The 18,549-nt window shown below is 41.6% G+C and overlaps 2 protein-coding genes and 1 long non-coding RNA gene across 3 annotated transcripts in view; 1 reads left to right on the top strand and 2 right to left on the bottom strand.

Annotated features, from left to right (window-relative positions):
• SLC13A1 (solute carrier family 13 member 1) overlaps positions 1 to 2,630 on the bottom strand; it is a 95,849-nt gene extending 93,219 nt beyond the window's left edge. Inside the window, exon 1 of the mRNA XM_048501818.1 lies at positions 2,500 to 2,630. Coding sequence (XP_048357775.1) covers positions 2,500 to 2,521 — 22 coding nt within the window. The 5' untranslated portion in view covers positions 2,522 to 2,630. The remainder of the gene's footprint in view (positions 1 to 2,499) is intronic.
• A 184-nt stretch (positions 2,631 to 2,814) lies between these two features.
• LOC125435600 lies at positions 2,815 to 16,782 on the top strand. Its single transcript, XR_007244894.1, has 2 exons — positions 2,815 to 2,961; positions 16,550 to 16,782. It is a non-coding gene; the product is annotated as an uncharacterized LOC125435600 (long non-coding RNA).
• Positions 16,764 to 18,549, bottom strand: part of LOC125435598 (V-type proton ATPase subunit S1-like) — a 54,347-nt gene continuing 52,561 nt past the window's right edge. The window contains exon 10 of the mRNA XM_048501819.1: positions 16,764 to 18,152. Within this exon, the coding sequence (XP_048357776.1) occupies positions 17,943 to 18,152 (210 nt within the window). The 3' untranslated portion in view covers positions 16,764 to 17,942. The remainder of the gene's footprint in view (positions 18,153 to 18,549) is intronic.

An 18,549-nucleotide genomic window follows, 5' to 3' on the forward strand; every position in this document is an offset into this window, starting at 1 on the left:
TAACCAGAAATCTTTGGAAATGGGTGGTGGCCGGAGGGTGGGGGAGCGGGAATAACTATTAAACCAGTTCTAATTTGGTTTCATTTTCTAATAATATATGTCCAAGTGCTAGGGTTGCCAGGTCCCCCTGTAGTGACAGAAGTAAAGAACAGTCCAGAAGCCCTTTCAGATTGATTGCACTCACAAAACAGTCTATACTCTTCTATATGGATTTCTTTGGCAGAAGACCTAACTTTCAGCATGATTTTTCCTCCTGTTGCATATGAGGAAAGGAAATATGGGTGAGCAGAGTTACAAATGATTTTGAATAACAGTTCATATAAGTACAGTTGGCTATAATAATGGGTGCTTTAAAATATAAATGGTTATATTTTGTAACTTTTGTTCCAAAATCTGGTCTGATCTATTTCTATGCTGAGAAATAGGTTAATCCAGGGGTCCCGAATGTCATGCCTGGGGACAGCTGGGTTAATCACTGGCAAAATGTATACAAAAGTTTAGAAGATGCCAACAAAAGCTGCATGTTCTTTGTCTCACTTTTTACATGGACCCGCACTGAGTCAGACATTTTTACAGGTCTTTCCTGTGGAAGCAAATATTCCATATCCACACTCGAAACTCATATGATGCCAAAATAGCAGGCCACTTGTATAGGGAAGTATATTCTTTAGATTAGGATTTCTGTCTTTCATTCTCGTGCGACAAGAATGTGAACAGAATCTATTTGAATAATGTAAGTTTTACCTTTTTTTGCAATTTACTTCTTGGGAGGATTGATTTTTACTGCACTCAATATTACACTTCCATTGTTCACTTTCTACATTGTTCACTTTCCTCATGGACCTGCATGGAGTCAGATATTTCTACAGGTCTTTCCTGTGGAAGCAAATATTCCATACCCACAATCAGCACTCACATGATGCTGGAATAGCTGGCCACTTGTTTAGGGATGTTTATTCTTTAGATTAGAATTTCTATAGTTCTTTCAATTGCAACAGATTGTGAACAGAATCTACTTGAATAAATGTAAGTTTTACCTTTTTGCAGTTTACTTCTTGGGAGAACTAATTTTTATTGCACTCAATATCACATTTCCATGATTGGGCAAGCTCTGCTATTTTAACCAATATATCCAACACATGTACCTTCTAATATTCTGTTTTGAGCTCTGATTAGATGTCATGTTATGAAACCTTATTATCATGGTACAGTTGAACTTAGAGCAGCAAAAGGACTGTTTATTTGGCTAAGAGTCTGGAAATCAGACAGAGTTTAAAATGCCCTTACGGTAATAACATTGTTATTGTCATACAAAGTAGATAAACCTTTGGCCAAGCCTTAGGTCGGAAAAGACAGGATATAAATTTAGTAGGACATTTAACAGGTATGACATTTTTTGGAAATATGATGATCGATACCCACCTAACTTGCAATCAAGGAATGGTGACTAAGATGCAAAGAATATAACTGTCATTTTAAATGATGGGTTGGTTCCTACCAGCTATTCCACTCTTTCTCAAAGCAGCCCCTTTTCGACTATGAATTTTGGCCCTAACATATAACAGAAGGCTGACAATGGTATTCCAATGCTCGCCAACTGTATGTGGAATAAAGACATATTGATTTCAATGTTAATTTTCAGTATATGTGCAAGGAATTGCAACTTCCAATTGCATTCTGGTTTTCTCATTTGCAAACAAATGCTTCTTTTAAATTACCTTGGTCTGTGAGTGGAAAGAAGTCTATAAGAGTCTGATAGGCAGTGCCAGCATATGTCATGCTGGGAAAATACCCAACCTTGATCAATATTGACTGCACAGACATCTGCCCATTCTGCCTGGATTAGAAACAGAGACTTTGATTTGGTCTGAGAAGCTTGCAGTTTGCTCTTTCTTTTTCCATCACATATTTGTATTTACTAGAGCCACATTTGCAGGGTTGTGTACTTAAGAAAAAATTCCACATTTTTACCAGGGTTTTTTTTGGGGGGGGGGGGGCAGTACCAGTACATTTTCTAGGGTTCTCTCAAGTTTTGATCCTTCTGTTCAGCTCACCTCACTCAGGGTAAAAGAGAATGAGCCCTCAGGAGCAGCCTAGAGGGAATTTGCAAAGGGAGGGGAGAATTGGTCAAAATTGGTACAACCTTATGCATGAGTACTAGCACTTTTTAACAACAGAAGTACTCCTTTTTTTCACTTGTTTCTTCTAATACCTGTAGTTCATCATGATCACACACAATAGTCTTTGAATGGAAATATCCCATAAAGATCACAAAGAGTGACTGAGAACATTATATTCTGCAGCAGTTTGACTTCAGTTGGCTTAAGTAGGATCTGCCCTTTTCTAATGGCTCCCCTGTTGCCAGATAATAATTTTGTCGTATCTTGGACATGTAACAAAAAGATAATGGCTAGGAATGTTAACAGAGCTCAGATTACTTTGCTTAGAGCTCAGAAAGTCACTTTGCAAAAAAAGAAAAAAACATTTAAATAAACATACCACTAGTCATAGAGGAGTCCATCCAATTTAGAGTTCAAAGAGTTGCAATTCAAAGAGGAGGTTTTAGCAAACCAGCAGGAAAAACTGCACAAGGAGCAGGTCCTGTGATAACTGACTGGTAGGTCAAGAGCAGATGCTTCTGTATGAGCTGCTTTTGAAATAGATCTGCACCAGGTAGGATGTGAGATTAAAGATTGGCCCACATGGGCTAAAGTGAGAGGTGTGGCTGGGACACAGAAGGAAGCAGCAGGGAACCACCTCTTGGCAAGTTGTCACTTCATTTTCCTTTCCTGCTAAAGACTTGCAGTGTTCTGAACAAGTAGGGCTTTTCGTTTGTGCTGTTGTTTCATAACAGGTAATGGTATGTTGTTGGGAAACTAACCCTGGAAACAACAGAATGAAAAATATCAGGACAATGAAAGGAAAATCAGACTGGAGACAAGAGTTGAGAACTGACCCAGTGTGAGTATTTTTATTTACAAGAGGTGTTTGCTCCCTTATAACTGACTGGGCCTTTAAGCATTGCCCTAGTTTATTTTACATGAACAACTTCCAGGTATCATCCATCACCACTGTCAAGAGCTGAGGCTATCATATTCATCTTATATAAGGTTGCTAGGTCTGTACTGGGAAATACCTGGAGATCTGGGGAGGTGGAACCTTTCTTGACTTTCTTTGAGAGGACTAAGTAGGAGCAGCAGTGGTGTAGTGGTTAAGAGCAGGTGCATTGTAATCTGGAGGAACTGGGTTTGATTCTCTGCTCTGCCGCTTGAGCTGTGGTGGCTTATCTGGGGAATTCAGATTAGCCTGTACACTCCCACACACGCCAGCTGCGTGACCTTGGGCTAGTCACAGCTTCTCGGAGCTTTCTCATCCCCATCCACCTAACGGGGTGTTTGTTGTGAGGGTGGAAGGGCAAGGAGATTGCAAGTCCATTTGAGTCTTCTACAGAAGAGAAAGAGGGATATATCCAAACTCCTCCTCCTACTCCTCCTCCTACTCCTCCTCCTCTTCTTCGACTGTGCATCAGAATCCACATGAAAAGCTGTCCTGGAAAACAGTTTGATATATAACTAGACTGACTTCAAGAAACTTAAAAACTGGAGGGAGGAGTTTATAGCTACTCCATGGGTATACATGTTAATGGGCTAATAAGAAGAGGGTACAAGGTCAAACTTTACCTGTGGTTGACTAGCCCAAAATATTTTATTTTGCATAAGAGAGAAAGGAATTTTTTGTCTTTATTGTTTTATTTTGTAGAAGAAGGGAATCCTGATATGTAAAATTGGTGTCAATTTTTTGGAAAAAAACCTGAACAAATATATAAATATGAATGAATGATACAAGTTTAAAAGAATCTTTATTTTGTACTAGTCTGAAAAATTTCATCGTTTGATTATTGCCCTGGAGAGAGATCCCATCTTCAGCCCTGGATCATACCCCCCCCCCCCAGTTTAAATAAATATACACTAGTCATAGAGGAGTCCATTCAATTTAGAGTTCAAAGAGTTGCAATTCAAAAATGAGGTCTTAGCAAACCAGCAGGAAAACCCCCATAAGGAGCAGGTCCTGTGCTAACTGACTGGTAAGGTCTTTTGTGTTAACTTAATCCTGCCAGGAAGGGTGTGTGAGAGCATTATGCAAGCTGCTTTGGAGGGAGAAAAGTCCAAAGTTCTTTTTCCTTGGCTGAGCCAATGCCCAAAATAGGCTTCCCCACTTTGGCACTGCACTGCTAAGCACCCCAAAGGTTGGCTGAGGTGGTAGAGATTCCACTGTATTCCAAACAGTATCCCTTTGGTGCACCATAGGTCTGGAAACAAAGTCGTTAGTGCAGAGTGGCTTACGTTGTTATCCTCCAGATGGGGCCTGGATATCTCCCAACTGATCTCCAGGTGACAGAGAAGTTCCCCCGAAGAAAATCACTGCTTTGAAGGGTGGATCTTATAGCAATATACCTTGCTGAGGTTCTTCCCTTCCCTAAACCCTGTCCTTCCCAGGCTCCACCACCAAATCTCCAGAAATTTCCCAAACCAGAGTTGGCAAGCCAACCTGGAAATCAATTGCAGTAACAAGATAACTCCAGGTGCCACCTGGAAGTTGGCAACCCTAATCTTATAAAATTGGTTCTGTATCCCAGTGGAATTTGTTGCTCAGGATCCAGGATGTTAGCTTTGGCTCATGTAGGAATATTATTGATATTTTCTCTAACCATTCAGGAACCCTATCTCCCATTTGTGTTTAAGGACCCTTTAGTATGTTATGCTAAAATCACATAGGGGCTCAATCTCGTGGTCAGAAGCAGTGACATTATTTATATTACCGATAAGTACATTTAGGTTTCTGTCTTATTATGCAACCACACATGACACACTATCTGATTTCTTGTGGAATCACAACCATTCCCCAGAAAGCTCTGCAAGACTTGAGAGTCTGGTTCCTGATGAGGCTGTCATTTGAAGGATGATTCATAGATCACAGGTCTGAACTTTTATTCCACAGTGAAGCAGTCATCCAGCAGTTCTGCAGTGGCCCAGACCCTTGGCAGGAACATGGTGATGAGTTTGGTGACATTTCACACAGAACTGTATAGGAATCCTGAGGTGCAGTGAAGCAATCAAATCATGACCCATTGAAAACTTTTTACTACACCCTCAGGTCCACGTCATGGCTACACCCACACCAGCTCTGAATGCCTGCTCAGAGAGAGAGATGGTGTAATTATTAGCAATGATTCAGGGATCTAAAATACAATGACACTTCCTGCTTTGCTCTTGAGAGAAGACTGCTTTGCTTCCTTTTTGTCACAGTGAATGAACTACAAGACTAAAAAAGCTCTGCTAGTTTTGCTTTAAAATAGTCAGCCGGATACAACCCCCTAGATGTGTTGTGACAACTGGTTTGGGAATAAAAGGCAAGCTTTCAGACTGTGTCAGAAAAAATTCTCTCCTGCACATCAAGGTGTCCAGTGAGTGAATGACAATGTAGTTGAAAATTCACAGAGTATATCCTGGCCTTGTCAAGAAATCTGTCATGTGACATAAGGTCACTCAGGAGTTACTTTGAAAAGATGGCTGAGAAATCTTAGCTTCTTTTGCATTTTTGCATCATCTTTAATCTTACATTTAATTAATTTTTCAATAAGCCTTGCAATGGAATTCTGGAGAAAGAAGTTTGAAAGAGAAGTCAAACCAACAAATTAGGTCACCTCAGTAACCAGAGACTGGTGATTGCCATGATGCCACTCCCTTGTTATTGAATTACTTGAAGAGCGGTACACCCAAGTCTAGGAAATACACATACTGTTCCAAATAGTTGCCCAGTGTTCAGTATTTCCCAGTTCTATGCATATCTCCCAGCTCTTATCTGTTGGATAATCTCCTCATAGAGATTATACCTTTGCACAATGAGCAGAGTGCACTGATGCATTAAGCGGAGCATATCCTGAACATGCGTGTGAGCTTTGCACAACAAAGAAAAGTCGGAGTCATTTGTAGTTTCTAATCTAATAAAAAGAATATTTATTAGTGAACTCCATTCTGGATTGAAAGGTAGATAGATTCACTAATCTAATTAATCTAATCTATCTGGATGGAAATGGATGCACTCAGAATCTATTCTCTCTACACACATGGTGCTGTAGACGGTCTGGGAGCTAGAAGAAGAGAGAGGAGAGTGAGGCCAGAAGGAAGGAACTCCCTGAGAATATCAGGCCGTTTCCGCACGGTTAAGCGCGGAAACGCCGGTCGTCGGGCGCTTATGACGCCTTGACCCGGATGACACTGGGACTGGGTCCGGGCATGGACGGTCACCTGGGAACAGCCGGGCAGCCGGTGCCCACGGAGCGCCCGGCGCCCGGCTGACCTGCAGCTATGTCCTCGGGCCTCCGGTACGCCGCCGAGGCCTGGGGACGCACGCCCCTGGCTCCTGCGCGCTTCGCTCCAGCGGGTATGCGTGGTCCCTCAGGTCCTCGGGCGACGGCCTGAGGCCGGGACAAGGTGAGTGCCTGGTGGAGGGCGGTATTGAAGCCGCTGCCGCTTTGCTCCTTCGGGTGCAGCTGCTTCCACTCATGGCGCTATCCCCAAAAAAGAGCGCTGGGAAGCGCTCTGGGGAAACGCCGGCTTCAGGCTGGGTGGGCGGCGCGAGGGCGGCGCGGCTGCGTTGCAGCTGCGCCCCCCGTGCGAATGGCGGCCTGGAGACGGTGTTTTTACCGTCTCCAGGTCACCATTCATTGCCCGTGCGGAAACGGCCTCAGTCTATCATCAAAGGGATAGAGTCAGCATGATAGAGTAAAGGTGGCAATCCCTAGGTCCCTATCTACCATCTAGCTAACTAGTAAAGCCCCCTCTGTCATTGAGGCAGGAAACAGCATAAAGTCCTTCTCTTCCAACTGGTTCAAGCTGGTTATGTTTTGCATTGTACCTCTGCATCCTGACTACTGGCCATTTTTAGTAACACCCCCTCCTACCTTCTGAGCTGGATATAAAGGTTACTGGATCTGCATTCCCATCTTTATCTGATGAAATAAGCTTTGACTCATGCAATCTTATATCCTAGATATTTTTGTTTGTCTTTAATGGACTTGAATTTCTTCTAAGCCAACTATCTAGAAATAAGTCCCTCTGGTTCTGTAGAATCAACCACACCTTGCAAAGGGTGAAATGTACTACATACCACAGCAAGACCAGAAGTTCTTCACCCAAGATAGGAGGACCCAGCTTGTTGAAAAAGGGCCATGCTGATTATAAAAATACCTCTTAGAAGTTTTTTCTGTATCGACTAACACCCCTACAACCAAAGTAATACCTAAGAATGAAAATATGATCACTTCTAAAGCAACATTCCTATGCAGGCTTTCCTGAGAGTAGGTGGCATATACTGAGTAAATAAGCATTGGGTAAAGCATTCCAGTGGAAGAGTGTAACATTCTCCCTCATTGGTTTTAATGGAAATTTAAAATGCTTAGCCAAGGCTGCATTGTGACTTTCCTTATTTTCTCTCATGGACCCTGCAGAAGTTCTACATTCTTATAACTTAAAGTCACCTTCAAGCCTTGGAGACTCTGGTGGATTCCACATAGCAAATGTATAATGGGTTGCAGTTATTATAAAGTTTTCCTTTTTCCTGTTCATGGGTGTGCCATGCAGGCAGCAATTGGAGTCCATGGAAACAATCTGGGTTGCTTTAGTGCCTTCACATGGAGACACTTCTCTCTCTCTTTTAAAATGTCCCGCAATACATGTGTAGCTGTGCAAGCATGCAGAAATGAACCCAAGCTGCCATACAAATCATCCCACAATAAGATCGGCTGTGTAGCTGCTCATGTGCAACACGCACTTTTAAAAAAAAGTAAAAGCGACTTCTCTGCAACAGCAGGGCAATAATGAAAGTATTGATGTGGCTGGCAGATTCTCTCTGACTCTGGATGGCATGGTGGAAGGAAGGAAAATAAAGGGTCTCTTGCCTGACTGAGCGGGAGCAGCTCCAACCTGGAATTTTGCAAAAGAATCACTGGTTTAGCAATTTTTGAAGATCCTGGGTTGAGGGACATAAAACGGGGCAGATTTGTTTTGGGGCTGGGACGTGTGTATTGTTCCCTCGCTCCCCCCAAGCAGTTTATATAGCATCCTACACCGATTATATTTGCCCTGTATGGAATCCACCTTTGTTTGCCACCATGGAGACACTATTTGGGTGGAAATGTTTTAAATGAAATAAACACTTCAAGAATTTTGAGTTTGACCAAACATGAGCAGCCATATGCCTCAAACAGGGACACCTGCTACTTTGGCTCATGTTCTGCTTACCAGTTCCAAGCAGGGAAATGATTTTTTGTTCAGCAGTTTGAGCCAGTTTGGTGGGGAATTCAAGCAGTGTGGTGTAATAGACAGCATTCTCTGTTGCATGTTTTTGTACAACACAGTGGAAGTCTAGGTCCATCCTACACTTGATGTCAAACAATAACTGCTTAGCAACTAATCATTTAAATCAATAGTTGTTTTAAATAAACACTTCATATTTTTAAACAGTTGCATTGTTCTGTGTTCAAGTCCATGTTATTACTGAAGTGATTTCACAGGTCATACTTTGTCACATAGGTTTATGGGAGTCATAGTACACTCCTCCACATCATTTAATTACCTGAAACTGCCATCCATGCCTCTATTAGAGAATCTAGTTCACTTGCTGCACAGATGCAAAAGTAGCTTCAAAAATAAGACTCCACCCCCCCAGCTAATGCACAGCCATAAAGTTGTTTGACAGCCGTTTGAGTTGCATACCAGTGGTACAAGGACGTCCAAGGGATGAATTATGAGGGAGTACAGCTGTAAAAATGGTATGCTCATCTGTTGAAGACATTCACAACAAATGTCTAGTCTCCAACCATTTCTAAACTGGATCTTGAACAAAATAGTGTTACCCGGATGAAATTTCAAGATTCAACTATTGAAAATGTGATTGACCCATTAGTCCCCTAAACAGTAAAATGGGTCTCTACTCTTTTCACCATATCCAGCAGTGAGATAAGAGGACTGCAAGATTTCTTCTGCCTCTTGAATGATTCGTCTGTTGTTACTGGTGCTAGGGAACACAGCTGGATAGAATATACTTCGCAGTTAATTTTTTTAATGGAAACAGAAAATTGCTAGTTCGTACCTGTACCAGTTGCTACATTTTTCCCAATTTTAATGCCATCTTTATGTTTGGGATGGCTCTTAGAAGATACTTTGCACAATGTATGTGGGCTTCTATGGCAGGGCGAAAAACCTGAGTTGTCAGAATGACTTTTCCTCCTCTTAGATCTGAGTGAGAGAAACGTGGGTGAGTTGAGCATGATTACAGTTGATTGTGGAGGACAGACAAGATAAATCTGTTACAATAACAGGTGTTATTTGCACTCCACCTTCTGGTGGGAATGGGATTACATTTGCTTTCTAAGCCTTCAAATTCACCCTACCTATTCAAAACTCTGTTAGCTAAGAAGGGATTTCTTTACATAAATCATGTCAATTTGATGCCTATCCAACTTTTTAATGAAAGTTTTCAAGGAATTAGATTCATAAGTTCCCTGGGCAGCTTTTTTATTGCTTGAATCTTGTACTAGGAAGCTTTTCTTAATGTTTATAGTACATCTACAGTTCTCTAAGTTTAAAGTTTTTCTAAATGAATGGGGTGAACCGTTGTACTTGCAGCACATTTTAAGAACCAATGCTCCTTAGTCTCTCTAATTCCAATACATTTTAGAGAATCAAAGGGTTATTTGTAAAGAAAACGTCCAAGTTGACTCATAACTGCTACTTGTGGCAGCAGATGCCACGTCAAGCTGGTTGTGTGTACTGAGCAGTAAGCTACCAGGTAGTTTGAAGAACTTTTATCTGCACACATTCAAACCTTTGTTTTGGAAATCTGAAGTAACTAAGGGAAAACATCTCCAGTCTGTATTGTAAGCTTTTGTACAAGTAAAATCTTGTTGAGTAGTGTCAACAGCCTTGGAGATTACTTTAAAATTTCCCTAACCACCTGGCAGTCATTCAGTACAGTGTGAAGATAAACGTGCATTATAATAAGCTGTAGGACACAAGAGATATTAGCCCAAAAGTGTGATTAAGTTGTCTTTAAAATGATCCAACATATTTCAAGACTGTGAAACTCCTCTTGTAAATGTATTAAAGTCTGGAAGGGGAGGGGAGGAATACACATAATCAGCTGGTACAAACCAGATTGCCATTAATATTCGGCTTTCTAATAACTTCTCAATTACAAATATTACTTGCACTTTTGATCTTCAAATCTTCACATAAGTCTTAAAGGTGTAGAACTATTGAAAATACAGTTTATTATTCTACAATATATGCTTGTAGGTCAAATAGAGCCCTTTGAGGGTAGGGCGGTATATAAAACTCAATAATAAATAAGTAATAAATAAATATTCCCTGTGTTTTACAATATTCCCTATGTTTTACAATACAGAGAATGTATTGCTTTATATCTATTTCTATAATATGGAATAATTTAAAAATTACTTATGCCTTACAGGATAAGGAAAATTTCCTTTTCAATTACTACTAAGAAGCTATTGCTATACTTATATTTCATCATGCCATATCATCATTACCACTATCTTTTATATACTAATAGTCATTAGCCAAACATGAGGATACTTAAATCCAGTGACTGGAGCTGTAAATAGGCAAGACAGACCATTCTACAAACCTGAAAAGGGCTCCAGAGTTATGGAAAAATGTGAAATCTAAAAATAAAAAATACACTGGAGAGTTTAAAAAAACTCAAAATGATAAACTGACCACCTGTAGCTTTAAGCAACAGATTTATTTAGTGGCTCTTGCTAGGCAACCACAGATTCCAGGCTTGGTTCTTTCAGTAAAAGGCGTGGGGAGAGATATTCCTAGTTGTGGGGAGGAGTCTAGGGAGGGCAAAGTTTGCAGAGTAAAGAGGCCTCAGCCAAGTATAATGCCAAAGAAGCCATTCTCCAAGGTATCCATTTTAGCCATGGAGACAGATCTCTGTTGACAACCTGAAGCCTGGCACCAACTACTGATAACTTGATTTCACATGATTTGCATGATTTAACTAGACCTAACTGTTTGCTAGTCAGCAGGAAGCACCCTACAAAAACTAGCATTTTGTAGCACTTAGAACCTGAGTGTATTGTCTGGGGAACCCAGGTTCAAATTCCCATTTTGCTGTGGATGCTCACTGGGTGATTTGGAGCCAGTCAGATAATTTCATACTAACCTACCTTACAGTGTTACTGTAAAGATAAAAAGGAGGAGAGAGGAATAGTCTAAGCTGGTTTGGTCCCACTGTGGAGAAAGTGAGGTATATATAAATATAGCTAAAGATGGAAGGTAGGTAAAAGGTTGGTTGTGAAAAAAATGAGGAGAGAATGAGGCATAGAAAGGCAAAAGGAGAATACAGAGCAAAGTGAAGTGACAACCCACAAGTCCTTGAGGGTTTTTTCCGATTCAAGTGGGCCTGTCCAAGTGGCCAACATGACACAACTGGGCTGTGGTTTTCCTAGGTAGAGGTTGCTGTGGTGGAGGAAGAGGGAAAGCAAAAAGCCTAAGACAGGTGTAGATAAAGTTAGTTGGTTGTTGGGTGGGAAGGAGATAGGGCTGCTACCTCCAAGTTAGGACATTTCTGGAGATTTGGGGGGTGGAGCCTGCGGAGGGCAGGGTTTGAGGACAGGAGGGACCTCAGCAGGGTATAATGCCAGACTCCACCTTCCAATGTTCCTCTCCAAGAATTTCCTAAACTGGAGCTGGCAACCTTAATGGGGAATTGATCTCTAGTTGAGAGATCTGCCGTGATTCCAGGATATCTGCATGTTCAATCTGAGGGATGGTAACCCTAGAGTACAAAATGAAGCAGGAAAAGGTGAGAGGCTATGGGAAAATAGGAAAGAGGAAATAGTGAAAGAGTGGGGAAATGAGCTGCTTCTCACAATTCCTTCTGGGTTTCTGAAGAAGAAATAGAAGAAGAGTTTGGATTTATATCCCCCCTTTCTCTCCTGCAGGAGACTCAAAGGGGCTGACAATCTCCTTGCCCTTCCCCCCTCACAACAAACACCCTGTGAGGTAGGTGGGGCTGAGAGAGCTCCGAGAAGCTGTGACTAGCCCAAGTCACCCAGCTGGCGTGTGTTCCACAGAATTCCCCAGAGAAGCCTCCACAGCTCAGGTGGCAGAGCTGGGAATCAAACCCGGTTCCTCCAGATTAGATACACGAGCTCTTAACCTCCTACGCCACTGCTGCTTGTATGTTCTACTAGAAGTATTTGATGTGGATAGTATTTGATATGGCATTTTAACCTGTTTATAGTGAATGTAATTTATTTATATTTTTAACTTAAAGACAAACTTATTATTTTAATTTTAGTGTTTTAATTGTATGTAATATTTTCCTTTTATAATATTTATTCTTTTTCTGCATGTTATAGCCAATGGCTCAAACAATAAAGACTACTACTAGTAGTAGTCGTTGTCGTCAAGTTAGCCAAATCTGAGGTTACTTAAATCTGGACAAGACAAACCTGAACTATTCCCCAGGTTTGTAGAAAAACCTGAAATCTTAAAAAAAAAAGAAAACAAACATTGGGGGTTAAAAAACTCTAAGATGATAAAAGGACCACCTGTAGCTTTAAGAAAGAGATGCTGTTCAGTGGCTGCTGCTAGGCAAGCACAACAGAGTAGGTTGATGACACTAAAAGGTAGGGGAGAGGACAGATACATTTTCAGTGCTGTTTTGATCTTTGCATGCTAAAAATGCCTTGTAGTTGGCACGGGGAATGCCCTGGAACAATGAGACGTTATGCATAGCTCCTGGCACTGCAGCGTATCTGCCACATTATTGCCCTGGAGCTGCAGTGGATTTGTTCTGGGACTTTCCAGAACCGCAAAGGTTGAGGACCTTTTTGAATACCCCTCTGTTGCTCTGGTGGCTTCTACTGCCATGAAAACTCCTCGGCAGCAGAACGAGGCCATTTTTCCTGCCTTGCCACTCTGGCCTGCCCCTCCAATTAATGGGCACCTCCCCCCCCCCCCCGCAGTGGAATAAAAAACATGGAGGGAGAAACCATGAAAAAACCTTGAGGAACCTTGCAAAAAAGTGGTATGTGAAGGCGCTGCAAATGGGAGGGCAGTGATTACCTTGCACATGCAAGGAATTTAGATGCGGGGGTTGGAGAACCACAATTTTCTCGCACATGCAGGGATTTTAGACGGGGGGGGGGGCGGGCAAGGATGCCGATTCCCAGTGCCTGTTTTGTGCACAGTCATTTAAAACTAAATTGGTGAAAGTGAGTGGGGGAAGGGGGTAAGATTCAACCAATCAGAACACAGGAACGGAGGTTGTCCGTACATGCGTAGAAGACATTGCTGAAGACCTCACAGTCAAGTGGAGGAGAGCCAGGGAGCAGTACAAAGTCAACAGCAGGGTAGCAAGCACCACAGCAGCTGCGCTTCCAGATATAGTACGAGGCATTTTTACTGCGCAAAACATGCATTTGAGAAATGACTGGTTGGTGTGAGGCCAAGCAGAAACTACTTGGTGACTTGATATCACAAAACATGCCTGACTCGCCTAGGTTTGGCAACTTGCTAATGTTCAATAAGAGTTTGGATTTATATTCCCCCTTTCTCTCCTGCAGGAGACTCAAAGGGGCTTACAATCTCCTTGCCCTTACCCCCTCACAACAAACACTCTGTGAGGTAGGTGGGGCTGAGAGAGCTCCGAGAAGCTGTGACTAGCCCAACAGTTACTTCACAAAAGCCAGTGTGGTATAGTCATTAGGGTTTCAGACTAGAACCTCAAATCCCCATTCTGTTTTTGAAACTCATGTCACACATTCTCAGCCTCATTTACCTCAAGTGGCCAAGATTGACAATTAAAAGTAATTGGACACCTCACCATGGGCTAATAGCCTTCCCACCCGCACCTGGGTCAGCAACCCTCCATGCAAGGCAGGAGAGGTGTCATCTAGCCAGCCTGAGGCAAGGCAGGGCAGACAGAGTCTGACCCACAGAAGATTCATGCAAGAGGAGGAAAAGGTACTTGAGATGAGGCAGACACTGGTGTCTGGCTCGGCCAAGCCCCATGCAAGGTGAGATGGCAGTATATGAGGTGAGGAAAGCTGAGGCAGATGGCAGTGGCTGACCCAGCTGAGCCTTCCGTGGCAGAGGATGGTAACCAGTCCTATGTGAGGTATATGGTGGAAGCAGGTCTGGCTGAATCCTGTGCAAGTGAGGCAAGTCCTGGGTGACATGTGGTGAAACTATGCAAAGTGTGGTATCTGGCAGAACTCCTAGCGAAATAGAGGGCATTTCCTGGCTCAGCCCAGTCAAATCTTATGTAAACTAAGGGAGCCAAGTTGATAGAAGTATTACCCAGCCCCACACAAGATAAGGGAAGGGTCACCTGGTCTGTCCTAAACCTGCCTTCGTCAAGGAAAGCAGCACCAGCCAGTTGGTGAGGCAGGATCTTCCTTTCTTCCATCCCCCTTTGGGAGGAACAGGCAATGCCAAACAAATGCTTCTTCCTCTCTCCCTCCTTTTGGGGATGGAGCTAGGGGGCTGGGAGAGGGGCTGTCCCCATGGTTTTCCACTCCTAGTCTGTCCCTGCTGATAGGATTATTCAGAGCACAAAATGGAAGCAAGGAGAATTAAGTATGATGCTTTGAGTCACCATTGTGGAGAAAGGTGGACTGTAAATAAGTAAATTACAAATATATATGAAGAGGGAGAGGCAAATAAAAGGTGAGCAGGAAGCAGAGAAAGTTGAGGATATGAAGGTTGCCCAGTAAAAGGAAAAAGGAAATGGTGTGGAGAACTCAAGGCTGGCGAAAATGGGTGTCCTTCGCAGGTTTTTTCAAGTTCCCCCCCTGTGCAGCTGGCCTGCCCTGGCAATTAACTCTGTGCCTCAGGATAATAGTTTTCCTAGGAACAGGGTGCAAGGGATCAAGAAGGGGAGAGGATAAAGGTGGGTGACTGGTGGATGGGAAGGAGAGGAGGCAGGAAAGAGGGAGAGGCTATGGAGGATTTCAAGGAAAATCCTCTTTAGTGGCAGACACGGTAAGATGAAAATGGATGAGGGAAACATCTCAGTCCACACCATTTAAATGAGTTGTTGGCAACCCCATTCAGCAGCGACATGTCTCATGGTGCAGAATGAGAGCAGGCACCTATATGGTTAAAAAAAAGGGAGTTTCTCTTCCCTCTGTAATGGCCAGGATGTTCTAAAACAGAACCACTTCATTGGTCATAATTGCCTATACCGTTTTTTAAATTGCTACTTTCCCATTTTTTCTTCTAAAATTCTCATCTTTCTCACATGTATGTGTTTAAAGGAACCCCTATTAATCCATAAGAAAGGAATACTAACATTATTACAAACAAATGTGTAAACCATTCTACTCAGGCAAGATATTTGCTTTTTCTTCTGTTAATCCTCTCTCATTTTCTTTGGTACTAGAGATCATATTTTGTTTATCTGCTTTTTCAGACAATCTCTACCCTCAAATTCTGACTTTGCCTTGATTTGTAAGGTGTTGCTTTCTATAACACCTCCATGGGACTCTTGTGATCATTTAGAACAGTGTTGCTTTATAATAGTGGGGAAAGCTGTTAGCGTGCAGTTGGCATGCACTGGGACTGGTGGGCTTTAGTTGGGAGAGTAATCAATGGAAGCTCTTTCAACTTCATATCTACAAGTAGCAGATATTAGTTCCTTTCCTTTTTCTAGAACTTTTAAAGGCTGAAATAAAGGCTTGTTCACAGTACAGGCTAAAACAGCCTGAGAAACTACAGTTCCCCGGAGAACTTGGGGCTCACAAGGTCTCCTGGGAAGTATAGTTCCCATCAGTCCGTTTTTAAGCTACGCCTCTGTGTGGAAGCAGATTACGGAACATCCTTGGGAGTGGGGGCAGCTGACTTCCCACTATGGGGAATTTTTAAATGGATGAGGTTTTCCTGATCCTCACTGCCTCCCTGCACTGCGTTGAAGCCCTCTGGAGGAGGGATGTCCGTAGTACCATCCCTAGACGCCACAGTCTTTCCATTGGACTATTACTGCATGAAAATCATCTGAACTTTTTAAACAAATGATTTACTGAGACTCTTTATTAGCTGGTATTTTGAAAACTTTAGTTGCACCATTTCACTATGCCAGCTTATGTTCTGGCCAAATTGAAATTTAACATGAACACATGGAATTAAATGGGCTTATTTTTCTCTGAAAAATTAGATGTTGATTTAAAATTAATGCTGTTATTCTGTTGTGATGTCTGATTCTAATTAAAATAGTATGTTTCCAGCTTCTGTTAACACTATTCAGTTTTGAGGATGCACAAATCTGTGATTCATTTCAACTAAACTCTGATAGGGTTATTCTCCAAACATGGTTAGTTAGCGTGCTTCAGACCTGAAAAAATCTGAAAAAATAGTTTCAAGTTGGTTTATTAACTACTGTTAGTCTTAACTACGGCTTTTTGTGATGTATGAATATAAATATTCTCACTTAATCTTGCCTTGTTTCTTAGTGCTGCCTTCACTGCAATGCGAGCCAGGACATCAGCCAGGTTTTCAAAGGGGAAACAGGAAAGACTGTGGTAATATACCCAGCATTTGGTGAGACATACCTGGAGCTGAATGATCTTTTTTTACATTTCCTGTGAATCAGGCCTCAGAATACATGTCACAAGTCCCAGCATCATAAACTCCTATGTATTAAAAGAAAAAAAAATCTGACAACGATTAAAACATTTTACAACTATTGTATTTAGCTGATTACTGCATATTGACTTCCAGTCTTACAAAGTATCAGGCATTTACTGTTTTGATTTGTGTGTGTGTAACAAAGGCTGTTCATAAATATCTCTCTAAAATGATTTATGAATTTTCTTTTCCTGACCACTCCTGCGATTTGTCCTCTTGAAGACAGGGCACAACTCTGCTGTCCAGCATCCTACCTTTAGTGTGTGCTACATTTCTCAGCACTACTTAACATACCTGCCTTTCTCTTCCGACTTATATCTTATACATTATCCAATGAGTGAGAAAACAGACCCAACTGAATGCTGCAGCCTTTCCAACTTGACAGTGATGGTACTGTGACAGCCTGCTTCATGTTTTTTTGATGATGTAGTCACAGGAAAAAAAAGGATCTGCCTACCCACATGTGCACAAATCATCATGGATCAGTAGCTAGGATCATGTACAGTGGTAGATACAAGCAATCACATTTTCCTATGGAGTAAGGGATTTTTGGAATCTGAGAGTGGCAACATCTGCATGGACATTAGCCCTACAAAATGGTCTGATATATATTCAGTGCTTCATTGCTGTGAGAATGGCAGCTTTCCAAGATCACAATTGCTCTTTGGGTAACAGATGTGAAAGTGATATAAATTGTGTCTTTTTAGAAAATGATGTTCCAGATGTAGTTCATTGTGGGGGGATGTTAAAAAATAGAGAAAGCTAACATATAAATCTAAAAATGTGATTATACACAGTGGGTTCACCAATTAATTTTACCTCTTCAGTTCATTTTCTATGCTTTTCTTGACCATAATATTTGGAAAGAACTTGCCTTTAAAACAGATATTAAAAATTCAATATGTAATTTCTTTAAAATCCTTTTCTATCTTTATAATACAATTTCCAAATAGCAATTATGAAGCAGTTGGCATTGACTACTGGTCTTAATGGCTGGCAGCTACTGTGAGTGGTATTCAGGTTTGCCTCAAGACCTTCATTCCAGCAGCTATTATAAAGAGGTAACAGCTGGCAGAATTATCACTGCTACTAACAATCACTTTTTTAAACACATTCCACTGTCCAAAGCTTACACATTGTGCATAACTTTACTTGTGTTTTCTTCTATATTATTAGGTATGAAAAGCATTAACTATTACACTAAATGTATATATGCAATTATTCAGTCTCTGGAATGGAAAGACGTGGATCTTTGGGGTTATCAAATCTACTGTTTGTTGTGAGATGTACAATCATATGGATTCCATAAGTGAGGATCAGTAGCAAAACTAGTGAGGTCACCAGAGCCATCCAGATTGCAGGGGTGAAGAAGGATGTGCAGTCACTTGCATATGAAAAGGTGATGTTTTGAACGCTGAAAGCTTGGATCTGCAAAAGAGAAGACACAGGAATGAATGTGTACTTCATGTTCTCCTGACACATACTGTGTGTTCGTTAACCACACATCCTTGTTGTTGTTGTAGCCTTGGGGAAAGTTTACACTAAACTTCAGAAACTGAGAGGTATTTTAAGGCAAACTAAACAACAATACCTATTAGGCTTTTCATAAAGATTAAGAATTTAACCTATCTTCTGTTGAGATTACTCAGCTTATAACATTCATGCACTAATGCTAATTCAGAGCAAAGTCTCACTTTGTCTTTTGAATCCAGCTCTCTGCGTTCTTATGCAAAAGTCTTTCTGAGACTTCTAGTTGAGAATTTAAACTTGGAAATCTGTGTCTTAATATGATTTACCATTAAGCTTCTGAAGCAGGAAACCAGAG

The sequence above is a fragment of the Sphaerodactylus townsendi genome, linkage group LG06, assembly GCF_021028975.2.
Source record: "Sphaerodactylus townsendi isolate TG3544 linkage group LG06, MPM_Stown_v2.3, whole genome shotgun sequence".
NCBI classification, from domain to species: domain Eukaryota; kingdom Metazoa; phylum Chordata; class Lepidosauria; order Squamata; family Sphaerodactylidae; genus Sphaerodactylus; species Sphaerodactylus townsendi.